Consider the following 21,582-nt stretch of genomic DNA (forward strand, 5'->3'; position numbering starts at 1 on the left):
TTCACTTACTTTACTGGATATGTCTAAAGCGTTCGATGCGGTTAATTTTGAGTTATTGCTTGCTAAACTCAAATATTATGGCATTTTTGAAAACTGCGTAACTTGGCTTGAAAACTACCTTCTTAAGTCGTATCCTGTCATGGTTCTATTTCTAAACCTCTTACAATAAAAAGTGGTGTACCCCAAGGATCTGTACTCGGTCCTGTCTAGTTTTCTATTTACACGGGTGACTTCCCTAAATATCTTCAACATTGTCAACTTCATATGCATGCTGACGACTTTCAAATTTATTATTTTTTCAATCCTGTATCTGAACATAACGCTCCAGAAAAAAATAACTCCGATGTTGAACGTTCACGTGAATGGACTTGTAAGAACTGTCTTTCCTTGAATCTTGCAAAAACTATTATCCATTGGCCATGAAAATCTAGTGAGTTTGTTGGTATTCGATGCAGAAAAATAAAAATTTCGACCTTTGTGAACAGCCTATTTCCATATCTTCCAACTTCTTTTTTCACTTTTCTAAGATTACTAAAAGGGTTGGTAAAAGACAACAACCTTGCTGTAGTGCTTTGGTGGGTTTAACTCTTCTGAAAGATTTTTCCGGCTTTAAATTGAATGATTTATCTATATAGCTATTACTAATGCTTACGTAAGTGCTCTTTATTTGTTTTTACTAAGTACTTCCAAACGCTTATTAATAAGAACGTTACTATACGCCTTCTCCAGGTCCATGAAGAGTTACAAAAAAAAAATGAAAATGTTTAAAATTTGGTGCAAAGTAACAACGTGGATGATCCAACTAAAATTATATTTTTTTGTTGTACGTCAGGTAGTTTTTCACATACTACCTTCGTAAAATTAGAACGAAAGATGAGTTAAAATATCACTCCCCGACAAGCTACAATTCACTCCATTTCCATTATTTCGCTATGAAAATCTTTCTCATCACCGTCATTTTCAAATTCAGATTCTGAATCAGATTCACCTAGCGAAATAATGAAAGGAGGTATACATTCGTACGAAAGATTTTCCATATTTTTTTCCCAATCTGCCAAAATAAGTGTTTCACAATGTTTACAAAAATTTTGCCACATGCTTGGAGTACATTTAGAAAGCGCCTCAACCCATGAATTCTCCACCCTATGTTTTAATGAAGGTTGAGAATTTATATGCTTGCTCTAATAGTTGTTACAAAATCCCCACGCCATTTCAATTGGATTATATTGACAATGGAACGGAGGTAATCTAAGAACTTCATGGCCACTTTCTCTTAATGTCTCGTCTACCAAATATCTTTTTTTCTTCTATTGTTTCTGAAGGGTTTAATTAAATCCCACAACTGTTTCTTCGAAATTTTTTTGTCAAATTCAACACTATGTTTAAAGAGCCACTCCTGCATTTCACATTTTTTACTAGAAAAAGTGGGTGGTTTATCCAACTGAACCAAATGATACGGTCCATTGTCGAAAACCACCACATATTTTTGGTTCAACTTTGCCAAAGCAGGAATGAGCTGATTAACCACCCAATTTAAAAAAATTGTCCCATCCATCGTTTTATGATAGTCTCTATCGTTATTTTTTGAATTTAAAAAATTGTTACAACCATCCAAGAACCCCGTTGAACAACCCGCATGGAGAATAGTAAACCTTGATCCTTCCTTTTAATTTTGGTGGGATTGCTTTTTAGATCAAATCTAATAAATGAAGTAGAAAGTGGCAATCCATTTCAAAGAAAATGTCAATCAAACTACACAAAACTAAATCATCAAATCAGTTTATCCAACTTAAAGAAAAAATATCAAAACCCACTTTACTATATAAAGATCGTAAATGGATAATATTTCAATTACTTTAGGCACACCAAACAAAATAAAAGCAATAACTCAGATCTTAATCTTCAAATTGGAGGTACCATTATTTCTTCTGCCCGAGTAGTTAAAAGTCTTGGATATTCGAGTCTCAGCTATCGCCAAGTTTAGTACTCGTGAACTGTGATGTCCGACTTAACTTTAATAAAATATCTGTTTTGAGAGCGTAGAGTCTTAGGTATAACATTGCATTTAATTTGAAGTGAATCGCTCCCTGGCAATCGTAAAAGTTATGTAAGTATTATAGTTGTTTAAGGATGTTTTCAAAATATTATTTAGTATAGGGAAAATTGAAATTACCACATCGGATGTTATGTTGTAGACTTTAAAATGATAGGGTTGTCTAATAATAGATATGAGTACACAAATGTGGTCCGTTTTTTATGTGAACAGGAAAGTGGAATTCGGAATAAGGTTGAATAGGAGCCTAACCTTCAAGGCCAATTATTATTTATTTGTACATCATTTGGCGTAAAAGTTTTTATAACTATTACTGCAGCATGACTTTGGAATACATGAATCCGTTTCGATTGCAATGAACAAGTTTAAGAAAACAGTCAGACCAGGAGTATCACGACATTGAAGCAAGAAAATTTTTTTTCGACAAATAACTAGAGCACAACTTTTTCTACCTATGTACCTAATTTCAATAGATTTGTGCAATTGGTTTCCAAGATATTTAACCGTTTCCATACATTCTAGCGACCCTGTATATGGAAGAGTTGATAACACGAAATTATCTTAATTCCGCTTTTAGAATGATATCGAATCGTGTTAAACAAAACGGTTTCAAAGGACACAGACTGTTGCAATACGCGTGAGTAACAAGTTCAGAGCAATAATTGTGAAGTAATGCTGTAATTGTGACGTTATAAACGTGGACTTCTTGACCGGTAAGTTGAAAATTACGGTTAAACTGTAAATATATAAGTATGTATTTATATTTCCTAACAGTGTTCACTGTCAAAAGCTTACACCGATTGGTATTTTGACAGAATGTTTTTTCATCAGATACATTCAACGTTGTAATCATGGACTCGAGTTCCGACGAAGAAATCAGGAAATTGGAAGAGGAATTAAAACGAAAAATTGAGCAAAGAAGATGAAAAAAACACGAACAGGGAAATAATAGCGTGTTACGCAAGCAGTCAGATGAAGAAAAGCCGGGTTTTTTAAAAATGGTATTATAATTATATCTTCTGGTTGCTACAACTCGCAAAGAAACACGAATATGTCGAAATATAACTTAAATGTCAAATTTAATAAAAAAGTATTTTCCAGCAAGCAGAAGTTAAGACGTTTGTGGACAATCAACACAATCCGACTGAAGAAAATATGCAGCCAACGGAGACAAAAAATATAGCAGAGACAATAAAGGCAAATATCTATTAATTCTTTTCTATAATAAGCTAGTTATGGCCTTATTTTTGTAATTAACTGTGGAAGGAAGGAGAACTAAAATGAAACCATCTAATAAATTTTGTAAATCTCGAGTTGGATTTTCTTTGCTTATATCATTATTATAATTTGTCTGAATTTAATTACATTGTTGTTTTGTTTCTAGACTTTTAAGAAAAGACCTGGTACCACCGATAAAGGAAGAAAGTACGAAGATATGATTATGACTAACATTATACTGCAAATGGTAAGCGACAGTAAAATAAGAAATTTCTACGTTTCGTCGAACGATGCAAGTTTCGGTGATTTCGACGATGTAGTTATCGAAGTTGAGACAGATCGAGGAACTCACACAAAGGCAATACAATTAAAACACACCAGTCGAGGAACATTAACCAAACAACAACTATTAAGCAAAAAGGGAGATTTTTGCATTTCCAAATATTTCAACTCCACCAAAAACATACAGGACAAAGCGCAACAATTTATATTATTCACCAACAAGGAATTTAATATTGCGGACAAAACAAAACTTAAACTCGAAGGAGAAGAGTTTCACATAGAGTTGATTAAAGTGTCAGCTTCAGAAAACAGTGCCGAGGATTTAGGAATCTCTAAAAATATAAACTATTGGTATAAATTTCAAATCATAGAAGAGAAGTGGAGTAAAGAAGATTTTGAAAAAATTCAGCAATACAAAACATTCTTCGAACGGTTTCGTCTTTACACTAACCAAGAACGATTGGAAATTCTTACAAAGTCAACAATGGATAGATTTACTGAGATGTTCTTTTCCAACGAAGACATATTCGACGCTTATTTTAAGTTCATTTCGGAATGGAGTTTGAAAGAAGGGCTCAAGGAAAAACTAAGCAAAAAATCTACGCAACGTTTAATTGCACTTCGTTTGCTTTCTCCGCATATCGAACCTTTTGCTTTTGGCCCAGTCAGTGATGATATGAGGATCCTTCGAGACGCTATTTATCAATTCGACATCACGTTGTTGCAGAAAGAAGGCACTAACAGAGTTAAAAAGTTGTGGGGCGACTTGGACAAAAATCTTGATTTCAACGAATTAAACAAAGTGCGATCTCGCTATTCTCTTTCTTCTGCTTATATAGCCAGTGTCGAAAATCTGGACGAAAATATGTTGACGCAGTTGCTATGGTTGATGGACAAAAGTCCGTTAATTGTAAAAGAACACAAAAATATCGAAAAAGCTGTTCAGCTTTGTCGTGATAAAAAATTCGTTTTACTTGGTGATGGAGAGTGTAAGGAATGGATGGAAGATCGTTCCGTTTTTCAAAACTTGTCACATTTAGAGTCAAAACTTGAGTTACATGATCAAGTGCTACAAAATTTTAGCATTTCCTTGCAGGGAAAAAATGCAGTTAATTTGAAGACTGCGTTTGAACAAAATAAAGTATTGTTAAAGCACGTGAGTGTGAACAAACTTTTAGAAATGTCAAATGGTCCTTGCTGTATAGGTGGACAAAAGGAAGCTTTTCCCAATGTTTATATCGAAAGAAATTTATCGGTCAATGTTATAGATATTAAATATTTAGAACATGTTAATCAAGACAGTTTTATCATTATCAATTGTGAAGAAAATTCTGAACAATTAAAAATATCCAGAGAGCATACTCTAATTGATATAAACGATTTTATCGCTGCTGTAAATTTCGAAATTTTCCAGACTCCTGTTTTCATAGTGAGTAAGAATAAATGTAGCGACTTTGATTTTCAGAAAGTGTGTTCTAAAACACTGGATTCCAAAATAGTACATCATTTTAAATTTCTTGATAGTCAAAATTTAGAATGGATACGAAGTAACGGTGATGTTGGTGAATTGCAAAATTATAAGTTAAGTAATCATTCCAAAAACGAAAAAGAATTTTGGTCTTTCGGTTTCAGCAACCACATTAATCTAATAACAGACGACCCGGGAATGGGGAAAACTGAGTTAACAAAAAGTCTAAAAAACGGTTGTTGTTCTAAATATTGGACGGTGATCATGAATCCTCAAGATATTAATTCATTGTCTAAAACTTTACAAACTTGTGAGGCATCAGATTACTTAAATCGGTTCGAATTATTCATCTTAAGCCAAAAATATCAACATCTTGGACAATTAGATCTAGAATTTTTCAAAATGTGTTTGAAGCAAAACAACGTCGTCTACGTGTGGGACGCTGTCGATGAAATTTTAACCAAAAATTTGGACGCTGCTTCAGACTTGATCTTCATGTTATCGCAAAAAGGTTTCGTTCAGTGGGTTACCGCAAGGCAACACTTGGGGTCCTTTCTTGAAAAAAAATTTAACGTGTTGTCGATGAGTATTAATCAGTTCAGCGACAGTGATCAAGAAAAGTACATTAGAAAACGTCTTAAGACTGTTGTTTCCTCTGGGGAAATGAAAAGAACGATCGACAAAATTAAATCCACGTTTGCAATCACAAAACATATTGATATTTTGGGGATTCCTCTTCAGATTTTTATGCTTACAGAGATATTCCTTCAAAATAAAGAAACGTATCTAGAATTGTTGAGCAGCAATTTTCTCTTTACTGATTTATATCGCCATTTTATTGATGGAAAATTCAACTTCTTTTTCGGAGGCAAAGTGCCGGTAATAGGTGACTTCTGGGAGGAAGAGGTCAGAAAGAAGAAAGAAGAAAAATTAGAGCAGTATGAAAAGTTGGCACTCAAATTAATTTTTCCTGAAGACATTTTTGATCAGTTTAAGATTGATTGCTCACGAGATGTAAAGGTAGTTTCTGAAGATTTAGCAACTGTTGGTATCATTACTGGACTACAAAACGGCATTCCGCAATTCGTGCACGCTTCCTTTGCCGAGTATTTTGTTGCTTTGTATTTTTCTAGAAATTTTAAAATGATACGCAGGGACATATTTTTTGATGCAAAGTATAACAATGTACGGTTTTTCTTCGACATGTTAGTTGGTAAAAAATCACCGGTCCACGTTGCGGTCTTGTACAAAAATTTTAATGAATTAAGGGGTTATGATGACGAAACAATAAAGCGTAAAGACGACGGTGGAAGAAGTGCCTTACATCTCATTTGTTCTTGGGGACAAAGACATCGACGTTTAAATGTAGAAGAAAGAGATAATGTTTATGTAGTCGAGAACGATTGGGAGTTTAAAGGGTCACTACACACAGAAGATTATAACGAGGCATTGCTGTTTTTGTTAAACAAATGTGACATTTCTGAGCTAGATTCGTTACTAAAAATCACGCCTCTGGAATGTTGTCGAGAAAGTGAGAGTTTGGGGGCGGAACTGGAATTATTACAGTCAAGAAAATTGGAATTCCAACGATCGTATAGTAGAAATGATAGAATTAATATCTTGTATTATTCTGCTCAGTTAGGTTACAATGACGCCATTAAAACGGTTATTTCCGAAACTTCTGGCTCCTCTTGTAACGAAGTAAATTTTATTGTTGAATACAGTCATGAAACACCTTTGCCAATGGCTTCACAGAGAGCTATAGAATATTTTGTTAAAACCGAAGCCGAAACGACTCGAGCTGATAATAAATGTGGTTGGACCCCTCTTTACTCAGCTGCGTCTAACGGCCACGAAAAAACCGTCGAATTCCTGGTGAAATGCGGAGCGGAAATTAATCGCGCCACAAATGGTGGCCGGACATCACTTTATATAGCTTCGTCGAACGGCCACGAAAAAATCGTCGAATATCTAGTGAAATATGGAGCCGAAATCAATCACGCTGTTGACAATGGTTGGACCCCGCTTTACGCAGCTTCGTCGAACGGCCACGAAAAGATTGTCGAATATCTAGTGAGACACAGAGCCGAAATTTATCGTGCTGATGACGCTGGATGGACCCCACTTTTTGCAGCTGCCTGGAACGGTCACCACGATGCTGTTGAATGCCTAGTGAAATGCGGGGTCGAAGTCAATAGGGCTACATATAATGGTCGCACACCCCTCTACCAAGCGTGTTTAAACGGCCAGGAAAAAACAGCCGAATGCCTAGTGAAATGCGGAGCCCAAATCAATGTCACTGATATGTCCGGTGAGACACCACTTTATGTAGCTTCCTGGGTAGGCCACAAAAAATCTGTCAAAGTCCTAGTGAAATGTGGAGCCGAAATTAATCGCCCTAATAACAGTGGTTGGACCCCACTTTACGCAGCTGCTTTCAAGTGTAACGAAAAAGTTGTCGATTATCTAGTGAAATCCGCAGCGGATATCAATCGCGCTAATAATGATGGTGAAACACCGCTTTATGCAGCTTCCTCTCAAGGTCACGAAAGAATTGTCGAATGTCTAGTGAAATATGGAGCAGAAATCAATCATGCTGTAAAGAATGGCTGGACACCACTGTACGTAGCCTCTTCGAATGGCCATGAAAAAGTTGTCGAATGTCTGGTGAAATTCGGGGCCGAAATTAATAGTAGTAATAATGTTGGTTGGACACCGCTTTGCACAGCATCTTCGAAAGGCCACGAAAAAGTTGTCGAATGTCTGGTGAAATTCGGGGCCGAAATAAATAGTAGTAATAATGTTGGTTGGACACCGCTTTGCACAGCATCTTCGAAAGGCCACGAAAAAATTGTCGAATTTCTATTGGAATGCGGAGCCGAAATCAATCGCTCGACAAATGATGGTTGGACACCCCTTAGCGCGGCTTTTTTGAAAGATCACGAAAACATTGTCCAATACCTAGTGAAATACGGAGCGGAAATCAATCGCACTAATGTCGGTGAAGGGACACCACTTAAGGCAGTTTTGCCGAACGACCGCGAAAAAATTGTCGAATATCTAGTGAAAAATGGAATCGAAATCAATCGTGCCAATGATGTTGGTTGGACATCGCTTCATGCAGCTGCCTCGAACGGCCACGAGAACATGGTCAAACACCTAGTGAAATGCGGAGCCGAAATAAATCGCGCTGATAACGATGGCGTGACACCGCTTTACGCAGCTTCCTCGAACGGCCACCAAGAAATTGTCGAATATCTAGTGAAATACGGAGCCGAAATCAATCGCGTTGACAATTATGGTCGGACACCACTTTATACTGCATCCTCAAAAGGCTACGAAAAAACTGTCGAATATCTAATGAAATGCGGAGCCGATGTCAATCGTTCTGACAATGGTGGTTATACACCGCTTTGCGCAGCTTCTAACAACGGCGACGAAAAAATTGTCGAATATCTAGTGAAACACGGTGCCGAAATCAATAGCGCTGATAAATATGGTTGGACACCACTTCACGCAGCTTCGTCCAGGGGTCACGAAAAGATTGTCGAATGCCTGGTGAAAAGCGGAGCTGAAATCAATGGCGGTTATAAATGTGATCGGACACCGCTTTTTATGGCTTCCAAACAAGGTCGGGAAAAAGTTGTTGAATATCTTGTGAAATCCGGAGCCGAAGTGAATCTCGCTGATTACTATGATCAGACCCCGGTTTATGTAGCTTCTGAGCGCAACTACGAAAAAATCGTCGAATGCCTAGTGAAATCCGGAGCAGATACAAATCGGTGTGATAAATATGGTCAGACACCACTTGACATAGCGTATAAGTATCAGTATAAGAAAATAGTAGAATTTCTACTAGCAAATGGGGGAACAAAATAATAATATCTTATAATAATTATGTACATAACGAATTATGTCATAACATGTAGAAAATTGTTAACTCAGTTTTTCCAATCCCATTTTTTAAACCTACAATTTGCGGAATTTGGCATACAGTTTAATTTTCAAATGGAATATTTTTTAACCGTAGTGTAGTTTCAGTTTTTTTTTTTTTTTGATGTTTATGATACTCCAGTATAACCACAGATCCTGTTTTTTGTACAACGGAGTCTAGATCTATCAATCTCGATTGTCATGTACGATTCTTTGTCACTTTGAAATTAAGACTACACTCCTGTTCATATTTGTACCCTTTCTTGATAGTTTTTTAATAGTCAGGTTTTTCCGATCTAGGTCAATGTTTTTTGTTTTTTAATACACATTTGTCTTTTGATTTAGGACTAAGTATTTATTTATAGATTTTAAAATTAATTTGCACACTATAGGTTCATGGTTTGCGTGAACTATTTGACAAACTTGTAGAGTTTGTGAAATTTATTTTACAAGTGTTGTTATCATACATGGTGCGGATTTTAATTAGAAAATGTGATTATCGAAATTAGGTGCAAGTTAATTCGTGCTGATTACTATTTTTACTTTAAAGCAGTGTCTCATAAGTAGTAACTTGTACATAACTTTATCTTTTGGTAGGAATTTGAATATATGTTGTAATAATTAATAAATGTGTTGATTGCTTATTTTTTTGTTTTAATATAAATATGTATTCAACTTAATTTTTATATTGTAAGGAATTTCCCTCCGAAGAAATTCGATCAGCGTTGGACGCACAAACAATGACGTCATAGTACTCCAATGTGGATATGGTCAGAAGCGTCATAGTTTAAATTAAATGACGGTTGAGGACTCCTCGATTGATGTTGGCAACAGTGTTTGTTTCTAACCAGGAATAAAATTAACTAGAAAAAATGTCATAATATTTTTAACGACGCGTTTTACTTTCGACAAATTGACATTAGATTTACCAGAATATTACAAGCTGCTTACTGTTTCCTTCACTTTAATTCAGGTCACACGAATTATAGTTCGTCGTCTGAGAACTCGTTTGATCGACAGACCACAGCGCACTCAGGCCAATGTCGACTATAAGGGGGGGCGATTTAATTTATAAGCCATGATCCGTGATCTGATACACATCCTAATCGGTTACGACCATAATTTCTTGCTGTTTCAACTTTCGAATTTTCAGTTTTTCGAAATTTCAGTTTGTGGATTTTTCAGTTTACTATTTATTATTCAAGTTTTGGATTTTACAATTTCTCAATTTTTCAATTTCTCGATTTTCAGATTTTCTCTTCAATTTTACGATTTTTAAATATGTATTTCGATTTTTCAATTTTTGACTTTTATAAACTCTTTATTTGTCGATTTTTCAATTAATCAATTTTTCAGGTTTTCGGTTTTTCAATTTTTCTGTTTTTTCAGGTTGTTTTTCAACTTCAATTTTTTAATTTCTCAGATTTTGGACATTTCAGTTTTGGGATTTTTCAGTTTAGTTGTTATTCAATTTTTCGATCTTACGATTTTGCAGGTTTTTGATTGTTCAATTTTTCGATTTTTTTAAGGTTTCGATATTTCGACTTCACTTTTTTGATTTTTCGATTTCCCAATTTTTCGATTTTTTGGATTCTCAGTTTTTGGATATTTCAGTTTTGGGATTTTTCAGTTTTTCGATTCGTCAGTTTTTCTTTGATTTTTCAGTTTCTCGATATTTCAGTTTTCGGATTTTTCAATATTTCTGTTCTTCGACTTTTCCATTTTCGACCTCTGGATTTTTCGATGTGTCCACTTTTTAGTTTTTCGATTTTAAAATTTTAGATTTTCCAATTTTTTGGTATTTTAATTTTTCAGTATTTAAAATTTTTGATTTTTCGATTTCTCGATTTTTTATTTTAGCTCTTCCATATTTCAATTTTTCAAATGTTTCGATTTCTTAATCTTTCAATTTTTGACTTACCGATTTTAGATTTTCTGTTTTTCAATTGTCGTTTTTTCAATTCTTCGATTTTTAAATTTTAGATTTTTCAGTTTATTGATATTTTAATTTTTCAATATTTAAAATATTAGATTTTTCGATTTCTCGATTTTTCATTTCAGTTTTTCGATAATTTGATTTTTCAAGTTTTCGAATTTTTCAAGTGTTTCGATTTCTTAATCTTTTGATTTTTCGACTTCCTGATTTTAGATTAACTGTTTTTCAATTGTCATTTTGTCAAATTTTCGATTTTTTAATTTTTCAAATTTGACTTGTACAAACTCTCAATTTTTCGATTTTTGATTTTCCATTTCTTGACCTTCGAGTGTTTCGATTTTCCTGTTCTTCAATTCTTTAATTTTTTGATTTTTCAGTTTTTCGATTTTTTAAGGTTTCTATTTTTCGACTTCACTTTTCTGATTTTTCGATTTTTCAGTTTTTAGATATTTCAGTTTTAGGATTTTTCAATATTTCAATTCTTCGGCTTTTCTATTTTTGACTTCTGGATTTTTCGATGTGTCTACCTTATTACTTTTTCAATTTTTCAATTTCTGGATTTTTAAATTCAAATCTTTTGATATTTTAATTTTTCAATATTTCTTAATCTTTCGATTTTTCGACTTCCTGGTTTTAGATGTTCTGTTTTTCAATTTTTCGATTTGTTTCTCAGTTTTTCCAGTTTTCCATTTTTTCGTTTTTTGATTTTTCCGCTTTTCCAATTTTTTAACTTTTAACATTTTGTTTGTTTTTCGATTTTTCGATTTCATCACTTTTCGATTTCTCTTTCTTTTGATCTTTCAATCTCACAATTTTTCAATTTTTCAAATGTTTTGATTTCTCGATTTATCGAGATTTGGATATTTCAATATTTTGATTGTCAATTTCTCAATTTATAAATTGTTCAATTTTTAACTTTTCGATTTTTCGATTTTGGTCTATTTCGGTCTCTCAATTGTTCGACTTTTCGACTCCACGATTTTTTGATCTTTTGATTTTTCGATTTCTCGATTTTTCGATTTTCCAGTCTTCCGGTGTTTCGATTTTTCAGTTATCCAACTTTTTAAATTTGGAGGTTTCGATTTCTCGATTTTTCGTTATTCGGTTTTTAAATTTTAGCTTTTTGAATTTTACATTTTTTCAATTTTCTGATGTTTCATTTTTCGATTATCAGTTCTTCGAAATTTTTTCGAATTTTCAATGTTTCGGATTTACAATTTTTTAAGGTTTCGATTTTTCTGTTATTAGATTTCTCGATTTTTCGAATTTTCGATAATTTTTTTTCTTTTTTTTTCTCACTGTTAATATCATACAAAAATTGGGTTACTACGATTTCAACAATATTCTTAGTTTAAGACGTTTTGCTAGTATAAAACACAAATAAAGAATTAATTCGTAGTTAAACAAAACATATAAAATCATCTAAATATGTACCAAAAATATTCGCTTATTCGTTATAGTTAAAATCCGACCAAACAATTATTTCCCGCAAAAATTTTATTTAATCCAAACCAGCAAAATTTACTCGACAATGAGAGATACTTCAAGAAACTAAATATTTATTTAGTATAGGGAAAATGGAACTGTGGATACTTACCACACCGGATGTTATGTTGTAGACTTTAAAAAGATAAGTCTAATAATAGATATGAGTACACAAAGGTGGTCCGTTTTTATGTGAACAGGAAAGTGGAATTCGGAATACCGTTGAATAGGAGCCTAACCTTCAAGGCCAATTATTATTTATTTGTACATCATTTGGCGTAAAGGTTTTTATAACTATTACTGCAGCATGACTTTGGAATACATAAATCCGTTTCGATTGTAATGAACAAGCTTAAGAAGACAGTCAGACCAGGAGCATCACGTAATTGAAGCAAGAACAATTTTTTTCGACAAATAACTAGAGCACAACTTTTTCTACCTCTATACCTAATTTCAATAGATTTGTGCAATTGGTTTCCAAGATATTTAACCGTTTCCATACATTCTAGCGACCCTGTATATGGAAGAGTTGATAACACAAAATTATCTTAATTCCACTTTTAGAATGATATGGAATCGTGTTTAAACAAAACGGTTTCAAAGGAAACAGATTGTTGCAATACGAGTGAGTAACAAGTTCAGAGCAATAATTGTGAACTAATGCTGTAATTGTGACATTATAAACGTGGACTTCTTGACCGGTAAGTTGAAAATTACGGTTAAACTGTAAATATATGAATATTTATATTTCCTAACACTACTCACTGTCAAAAGCTTACACCGACTGGTATTTTGACAGAATGTTTTTTCATCAGATACATTCAACGTTGTTGTCATGGACTCGAGTTCCGACGAAGAAATCAGGAAATTGGAAGAGGAATTAAAACGAAAAATAGAGCTAAGAAGACGAAAAAAACACGAACAGGGAAATAATAGCGTGTTACGCAAGCAGTCAGATGATGAAAATCCGGGTTCTTTAAAAATGGTATTAAGTATAATTATATCTTTTGGTTGTTATAACTCGCAAAGAAACACGAATATGTAGACATATAACTTAAACGCCAAATTTAATAAAAAAGTATTTTTTTCAGCAAGCAGAAGTTAAGACGTTTGTGGACAATCAACACAATCCAACTGAAGAAAATATGCAGCCAACGGAGACAAAAAATATAGATGCAGAGACAACAAAGGCAAATATCTATTAATTCTTTTCTATAATAAGCTAGTTATGGTCTTATTTTTGTAATTAACTGTGGAAGGAAGGAGAACTAAAATGAGACCTTTAATAAATTTTGTAAATCTCGAGTTGGATTTTCTTTGCTTATATCATTATTATAATTTGTCTGAATTTAATTACATTGTTGTTTTGTTTCTAGACTTTTAAGAAAAGACCTGGTACCACCGATAAAGGAAGAAAGTACGAAGATATGATTACGACTAACATCATACTACAAATGGTAAGCGACAGTAAAATAAGAAATTTCTACGTTTCGTCGAACGATGCAAGTTTCGGTGATTTCGACGATGTAGTTATCGAAGTTGAGACAGATCGAGGAACTCACACAAAAGCAATACAATTAAAACACACCAGTCGAGGAACATTAACCAAGCAACAACTATTAAGCAAAAAGGGAGATTTTTGCATTTCCAAATATTTCAACTCCACCAAAAACATACAGGACAAAGCGCAACAATTTATATTATTCACCAACAAGGAATTTAATATTGCGGACAAAACAAAACTTAAACTCGAAGGAGAAGAGTTTCACATAGAGTTGATTAAAGTGTCAGCTTCAGAAAACAGTGCCGAGGATTTAGGAATCTCTAAAAATATAAACTATTGGTATAAATTTCAAATTATAGAAGAGAAGTGGAGTAAAGAAGATTTTGAAAAAATTCAGCATTACAAAACATTCTTCGAACGATTTCGTCTTTACACTAACCAAGAACGGTTGGAAAATCTTACAAAATCAACTATGGATAGATTTACTGAGATGTTCTGTTCCAACGAAGAAACATTCGACGCTTATTTTAAGTTCATTTCGGAATGGAGTTTGAAAGAAGGGCTCAAGGAAAAACTAAGCAAAAAATTTACGCAACGTTTAATTGCACTTCGTTTGCTTTCTCCTTATATTGAACCTTTTGCTTTCGGTCCGGTCAGTGACGATATGAGGATCCTTCGAGACGCTATTTATCAATTCGACATCACGTTGTTGCAGGAAGAAGGCACTAACAGAGTTAAAAAATTGTGGGGCGACTTGGACAAAAATCTTGATTTCAACGAATTAAACAAAGTGCGAACTCGCTATTCTCTTTCTTCTGCTTATATAGCTAGTGTCGAAAATCTGGACGAAAATATGTTGACGCAGTTGTTATGGTTGATGGACAAAAGTCCGTTGATTGTAAAAGAACACAAAAATATCGAAAAAGCTGTTCAGCTTTGTCGTGATAAAAAATTCGTTTTACTTAGTGGTGGAGGGTGTAGGGAATGGATGGAAGATCGTTCCGTTTTTCAGAACTTGTCACATTTAGAGTCAAAACTTGAGTTGTATGAAAAGATGCTACAAAATTTTACCATTTCGTTGCAGGGAAAAAATGCAGTTAATTTGAAGACCGCGTTTGAACAAAATAAAACATTTTTAAAGCACGTGAGTGTAAATAAACTTTTAGAAATGTCAAATGGTTTGTGCTACATTGGTGGACAAAAAGAAACTTTTCCTAATCTTTATATCGATAGATGTTTGTCGGTTAATATAATAGACACTGAATATTTAGAAGTTGTTAGTCAAAACACAGTTATAATTCTGAATTGCGATGACAATAATTATAAACAAATAAAAATATCCAGAAAACACACCCTAATGGATATAAACGATTTTTTCGTTTCTACAACGTCGAAAATTTGCCACACTCCAGTTATTATAATGAGTAAGAATAAATGTAGCGAATCTGATTTTCAAAAAGTCTGTACTAAAATAGTAGATTCCAAAATTGTCCACTATTTTGAATTTCTTAATAACAAAGATTTACAATGGGTCCGAAGCAGAGGCGATGTTAGTGAATTGCGCAAATATAAGTCATCCAGTCATTCCAAAAACGAAAGCAAAATTTGGTCTTCCGAATTCAGCAACAAAATTAATTTAGTGATAGGCGATCCGGGAATGGGAAAAACTGAGCTAACAAAAAGCTTAAAAAACAACTGTTGTTCTAAATACTGGACGGTGATTATGAATCCTCAAGATGTTAATTCATTGTTTAAAATTTTACAAACATCGGATTACTTAAATCGGTTTGAATCATTTATCTTAAACGAAAAATATCCAGACCTTGAACAGTTTGATCGAGAATTTTTCAAAATGTGTTTGAACCAAAACCATGTCGTCTACGTGTGGGACGCTCTCGACGAAATTTTAACAAAAAATTTGGACGCGGTTTCCGATTTAATCCTTCTATTATCACAACGAGGTTTCGTTCAGTGGGTCACCGCAAGACAACACTTGCGGTCCTTTCTTGAAAAAAAATTCAACGTATTGTCGGTGAGTATTAACCAGTTCAGCGAGACCGAGCAAGACGATTACATCAGAAAACGCCTTTCCAATTTGATTTCGTCCGTCGACATGAAAATAACCATCGAGAAAATTAAATCAACGTTTGCATTCACAAAGCACGTCGATATTCTAGGGATTCCGCTGCAGATTTTTATGGTTACAGAGATCTTCCGTCAAAATAAAGAAACTTGTTTGGAATTATTGAACAACAGGTTTCTCTTGACTGATTTATATCGTTATTTTATTGACGGAAAGTTCAGGTTCTTCTTTGGAGGTAAAGTACCTGTGGTAGGTGATTATTGGGAGGCAGAAATCGCGAAGAAGAAGGAAGAAAAATTAAAGCAGTATGAAAAATTTGCACTTGAGTTAATATTTCCGGAAGAAACTTTGAAAGAGTTGAAGATTGACTACGCACGAGATGTAAATTTAGTTTCTGAAGATTTTGCAACTGTTGGTATTGTCACTGGATTACAAAACGGGATTCCGCAATTCGTGCACGCGTCCTTTGCCGAGTATTTTGTGGCCTTATTTTTTTCTAGAAATTGGAAAAAGCTAAGCAGAGACATATTTTTTGATCAAAAGTACAATAATGTACGATTTTTTTTCGATATACTGACTGGGAAAAATTCATCGGTCCACATTGCGGTGTTATATAGGAATTTTGATGAATTAAGGAGTTATAATGACCAAATGATAAATCGTAAGGATGACGTTGGAAGAAGTGCCTTACATCTTCTTTGTTCTTGGGGGTCAAGATATCCACGTTTGAAGGTACAAGAAAGAGATGACCGTTATGTAATCGCCTACGATAATAGGGAATATATGGAATTACTTGAGACTGGAGAATATTTCCAGGCATTGCAAATTTTGTTAAACAAATGTGAAATTTCCGAACAAGATTTGTTATTTAAAATCACCCCCTTAGAATGTTGTCGAGAAACTGAGAGTTTAGGAGCGGAACTAGAATTATTACAATCAAGAAAATTACAATTCCAACAATCGTATAATAGAAATGATAGAATTAACATTTTGTATTATTCTGCTCAGTTTGGATACGACGAAGCGATTAAAATGGTTATTCCGGAAGATGTTGACTCTTGTTACAAAGAAGTCAATTTTATTAGCCACTTTGGTAAAACTCCTTTGTTAATGGCTTCTCGAAAGGGATACGCAACAGTTGTAGAATACTTAGTCAAATGTGGAGCCAAAATCTATATTGCTGATTATTTCAATCAGACACCGCTACATGGAGCGTCTTCGAAAGGCCACGAAAAAGTAGTCGAATATTTGGTGAAATGTGAAGCCAAAATAAATTGTTCTGATCTGAATCGTGAGACACCGCTTTTTGCAGCTTCATCGAATGGCCACGAAAAAGTTGTCGAATATCTAGCGGAATGTAAAGCCGATGTCAATCATGTTAATATATATGGCAAGAGACCTCTTCATGGAGCTTCTTCCAAAGGTCACGAGAAAACAGTCGAATGTCTAGTCAAACATCGAGCCAATATCGACCATACCGATAATGATGGATGCACACCGCTTTTCACAGCTTCTTCTAATGGCCACGAAAACATTGTTCAATTTTTAGTGAAATCCGGAGCTGGAATCAACTTAGCTGATAAACATGGTCAAACACCGCTTTTCACAGCTTCTTCTAATAGCCACGAAAACATTGTTCAATTCTTAGTGAAATCCGGAGCTGGAATCAACTTAGCTGATAAACATGGTCAAACACCGCTTTTCATAGCTTCTTCTAATGGCCACGAAAACATTGTTCAATTTTTAGTGAAATCCGGAGCTGGAATCAACTTAGCTGATAAACATGGTCAAACACCGCTTTTCACAGCTTCTTCTAATGGCCACGAACACATTGTTCAATTTTTAGTGAAATCCGGAGCTGGAATCAACTTAGCTGATAAACATGGTCAAACACCGCTTTTCACAGCTTCTTCTAATGGCCACGAAAACATTGTTCAATTTTTAGTGAAATCCGGAGCTGGAATCAACTTAGCTGATAAACATGGTCAAACACCGCTTTTCACAGCTTCTTCTAATGGCCACGAACACATTGTTCAATTTTTAGTGAAATCCGGAGCTGGAATCAACTTAGCTGATAAACATGGTCAAACACCGCTTTTCACAGCTTCTTCTAATGGCCACGAAAACATTGTTCAATTTTTAGTGAAATCCGGAGCTGGAATCAACTTAGCTGATAAACATGGTCAAACACCGCTTTTCACAGCTTCTTCTAATGACCACGAAAACATTGTTCAATTCTTAGTTAAATCCGGAGCTGGAATCAACTTAGCTGATAAACATGGTCAAACACCGCTTTTCACAGCTTCTTCTAATGGCCACGAAAACATTGTTCAATTCTTAGTTAAATCCGGAGCTGGAATCGACTTAGCTGATAAATATGGTCAAACACCGCTTTTCGTAGCTTCCTCTCAAGGTCACGAAAAAATTGTCGATTGTCTAGTGAAATGCAAAGTCGATATCGATCACGTCGACAACGATGGCTGGACACCACTTTACGTAGCTTCCTACAACGGCCATAAAAAAACTGTTCAATGCCTAGTGATTCATAAAGCTCAAATCGATTTTGTTGATAAATATGATCGGTCACCACTTTACGCAGCTGTTTCTAACGGCCATGAAGAAGTTGTTCAATATCTAGTGGAATGCGGAGTTAGAATCCATCGTGTTGATAAATGCGGTGAGCCACCGCTTTACGCAGCTTCGTCGAAGTCCCAGAAAAGAATCGTCCAATACCTACGGAAATGCGACGCCGAAATCAATCGACTTGACGAAAATGGTTGCACACCGCTTTACCAAGCTTCTGAAAACGGTTGCCAAGAAATTGTCCAAGATCTAGTGAAATGCGGAGCCAATATCAATTTCGTTAATACTAGTGGTAAGACCCCGCTTTACGTAGCTTCTAGAAACGGTTATGAAGAGATCGTCAAATGCCTAGTGAAATGCGGAGCCGATATCAATCACGATGTTTATGGTAAGACACCTCTTTACGTAGCTTCTGAAAACGGTCATGAAAAGGTCGTCACATACCTAGTGGAAAACGGAGCCGAGATAAATCGCACTGATTATACTAATTGTCAGACACCTCTTTACGTAGCTTCTGAAAACGGTCATGAAAAGGTCGTCACATACCTAGTGGAAAACGGAGCCGAGATAAATCGCACTGATTGTACTAATCGTCAGACACCTCTTTACGTAGCTTCTGCAAACGGTCATGAAAAGGTCGTCACATACCTAGTGGAAAACAGAGCCCTTATAAATTGCTTTGATTATACTAATGTTCAGACACCTCTTTACGTAGCTTCTAGAAACGGTTATGAAAAGGTCGTCACATACCTAGTGGAAAACGGAGCCATTATAAATCCCGATGATTATCCTAATCTTAAGACACCTCTTTACGTAGCTTCTGAAAACGGCCATGAAAAGGTCGTCACATACCTAGTGGAAAAAGGAGCCAAAGTCAATAATGATAATTATCGTGGTCGGACACCACTTCACGCAGGTTCCGAAAATGGCCACGAGAAGATTGTTAAGTTCCTAGTGAAACGCGGGGCCGAAATCAATCGCGCTGACGAAGATGGTCAGACACCACTCTGCGTAGCATTTGAGAAAGGACACACTCAAGTAGTAGAATATCTACGAACGGTACAATCCAAAAATAACTAATTAAATTGTCACAATGATATATTTGCACAGTAAATAATACCTTAATCAAAACATCCATACTTTTCATCAAGGCAAATTGTTAACTCAATTTTTTCAATCCCATTTTTAAACTCTGTCGAAGCACTTTAGATTCACCTTAAATTGACTTAACTTTAACACTTAAATTTATTCCTATCACAATATAGGCGATGTATTTTTATTTATTTATTACTTTCTGAGCGTTATTAATTGAGTCCATTCGGCGACTTGATACTTGCATGTTTTCTCGGCGCTTCATGACCTCTATAGAGTACGAAAAATGTGGCATACCGCTTTCGTCTGTCTGTCTGCCTGTCTATCGTCTGTATCAATTTTTATTAGACATAATTATAATCTCCATGTAAACCTTGTAAATCGGTAAGCAAAATTTATTCGTTTATATCCTCCCAAAAAATTGATGACCTCATCTCGAAATTTTGCCTATCAAATCCTCTCTGAAATACTAAAAAAATTGATGAATCAGGCAATTTATCCAAATTGATATTTTGCATTGGAAAAATTCACTTTAAAAACGTGTAGCACGCTTTCTACATTTATTTTAACATTACATATACTTTAGTTTTACTTTATAACTTATAAGGGTTAACATAGTAAAATAAAATTTACAAAATCAAATCTTATAATTTTTCGAAAAATCTGGATTTATTATTTACATTCGACCAATTTTTTGATATCACAATTTATCGTTTTTTTCCTTGTCTTTCGTTTTTCAATTTTTCCATTTTTCATTTTTCGTTTCCTCAATTTTGAAGTTCATCATTTTCATTTTCCACTTTTACAGTTTTTCGTTTATTCAATTTTTCAAATTTTCAGTCTTTGATTTTTCAATTCCCCAATTTTGCAATTTTAAATTTTTCAGTTTTGCAATTTTCTGATTTATAATTATCGGACTCTCTTTTTTTTTAATTTTCAATGTTGGATTTTGTACTTTTCGATTTTTAAGTTACCCAGTTTTTAATCCTCCGATTTTTCCATTTTTCGTTTCTTCAACTTTTCAAGCTCTTGATTTCCAATTATTCGTTTTACACTTTTTCGTTTTTTCAGTTTTTACAATTTTGGAATTTTTACATTTTTTTACTTGAAATTTTGAAAAATCGAAAAATTAAAAACCAACAACCCAAAAATCCGGAAAAAATTAAACTGAAAAAAAAAATGCAAAATCGAAAAGTGGGCAATCGAAAACTTGCAAAATGGAGAACTGAAGAAAAGAGAAATTGAAACATTGAAAAACTGAAAATATAGAAAAATTAATTAATCCATAAATTGTAAAGTAGAAAAAGTCGAAGATTGAAAGATCAAGAAAATGAAAAATTAAATATCGAGAAATTAAAAATCGAATAAATGAGAAAGTTCTCGAACCCCATAATTGAAATATAAAAAAAACTAAAATTGTGAAGTTGAAACAGTGGAAAATTTGAAAAATTATAATTATTATTAAATACATATATTTAAAATGAAACGTAGAAAAATTTCAAATAAAAAATTGAAGCAACGAAAAACTGAGAATTCCGAAATTGAAAATACGAGAAATACTTAAAAAGTCCAAAATTCGGAGAAAAACTAAAAAAGCGAAAAATTGAAAAATTAAAAATTGAAAATTCGTCTAACTGCAAATGGAAATAAGTACTGTAATATCTAAAAATTGAATCAACCAAAAGATGGAAAACTGAAAAATTTAAAATGAAAACTCGGAAGTGTTGCATATCGTAAAATTGAAGAACCGAAAAAAAATTGCAAATCGAAAAATAAAGAATTGAAAAATTCAAGTCAAAAAAGCTGCGGGAGGGAAGTTCTGTCGAAATAACGTTTGACCACTTTTTTTTATTTATGATTTCTCAATATCGACTCTCTACTAAGACCCTTTGTTACTTTGAAATTAAGATCACACTCTCATTACTAATTTTTTGTACCAATTTGT

The 21,582-nt window shown here is 34.1% G+C and overlaps 2 protein-coding genes across 3 annotated transcripts; both read left to right on the forward strand.

The window, feature by feature from the left end:
• The first annotated feature begins 1,839 nt into the window (after positions 1-1,839).
• Positions 1,840-9,412, forward strand: LOC135138910 (uncharacterized). Of its 2 annotated transcripts, none has more exons than XM_064068939.1 (4): positions 1,840-2,766; positions 2,828-3,054; positions 3,155-3,250; positions 3,438-9,412. In XM_064068939.1, the coding sequence occupies exons 2-4, from the start codon at positions 3,052-3,054 to the stop codon at positions 8,898-8,900; spliced, it is 5,562 nt and encodes a 1,853-aa protein (XP_063925009.1). In that variant the 5' UTR covers positions 1,840-2,766; positions 2,828-3,051; the 3' UTR covers positions 8,901-9,412. The 2 variants fall into 2 exon arrangements, with proteins under 2 accessions (XP_063925009.1, XP_063925010.1); XM_064068940.1 differs by having other exon boundaries at positions 2,885-3,054.
• Positions 9,413-12,945: 3,533 nt separating this feature from the next.
• LOC135138016 (uncharacterized) lies at positions 12,946-20,261 on the forward strand. The gene is made up of 4 exons (XM_064067831.1): positions 12,946-13,076; positions 13,191-13,360; positions 13,467-13,565; positions 13,752-20,261. Exons 2-4 carry the CDS (start codon positions 13,211-13,213, stop codon positions 19,623-19,625), a joined length of 6,123 nt encoding a protein of 2,040 aa, XP_063923901.1. The 5' UTR covers positions 12,946-13,076; positions 13,191-13,210; the 3' UTR covers positions 19,626-20,261.
• The last annotated feature ends 1,321 nt before the right edge of the window (positions 20,262-21,582 follow it).

Source organism: Zophobas morio, unplaced genomic scaffold, assembly GCF_036711695.1.
Source record: "Zophobas morio isolate AGI-343-1 ecotype UQ-CSIRO unplaced genomic scaffold, CSIRO_AGI_Zmor_V1 ptg000030l, whole genome shotgun sequence".
Taxonomy (NCBI): Eukaryota; Metazoa; Arthropoda; class Insecta; order Coleoptera; family Tenebrionidae; genus Zophobas; species Zophobas morio.

Excerpts from the sequence above, each read along its gene's own strand:
- LOC135138910 (XM_064068939.1), top strand. Across the intron at positions 3,251-3,437 it reads ATATAGCAGAGACAATAAAG|ACTTTTAAGAAAAGACCTGG; the intron begins GCAAATATCTAT and ends TTTTGTTTCTAG.
- LOC135138016 (XM_064067831.1), top strand. The coding sequence starts at position 13,211 with ATGGACTCGAGTTCCGACGAAGAAATCAGGAAATTGGAAGAGGAATTA. Across the intron at positions 13,361-13,466 it reads ATCCGGGTTCTTTAAAAATG|CAAGCAGAAGTTAAGACGTT; the intron begins GTATTAAGTATA and ends TATTTTTTTCAG. Across the intron at positions 13,566-13,751 it reads TAGATGCAGAGACAACAAAG|ACTTTTAAGAAAAGACCTGG; the intron begins GCAAATATCTAT and ends TTTTGTTTCTAG.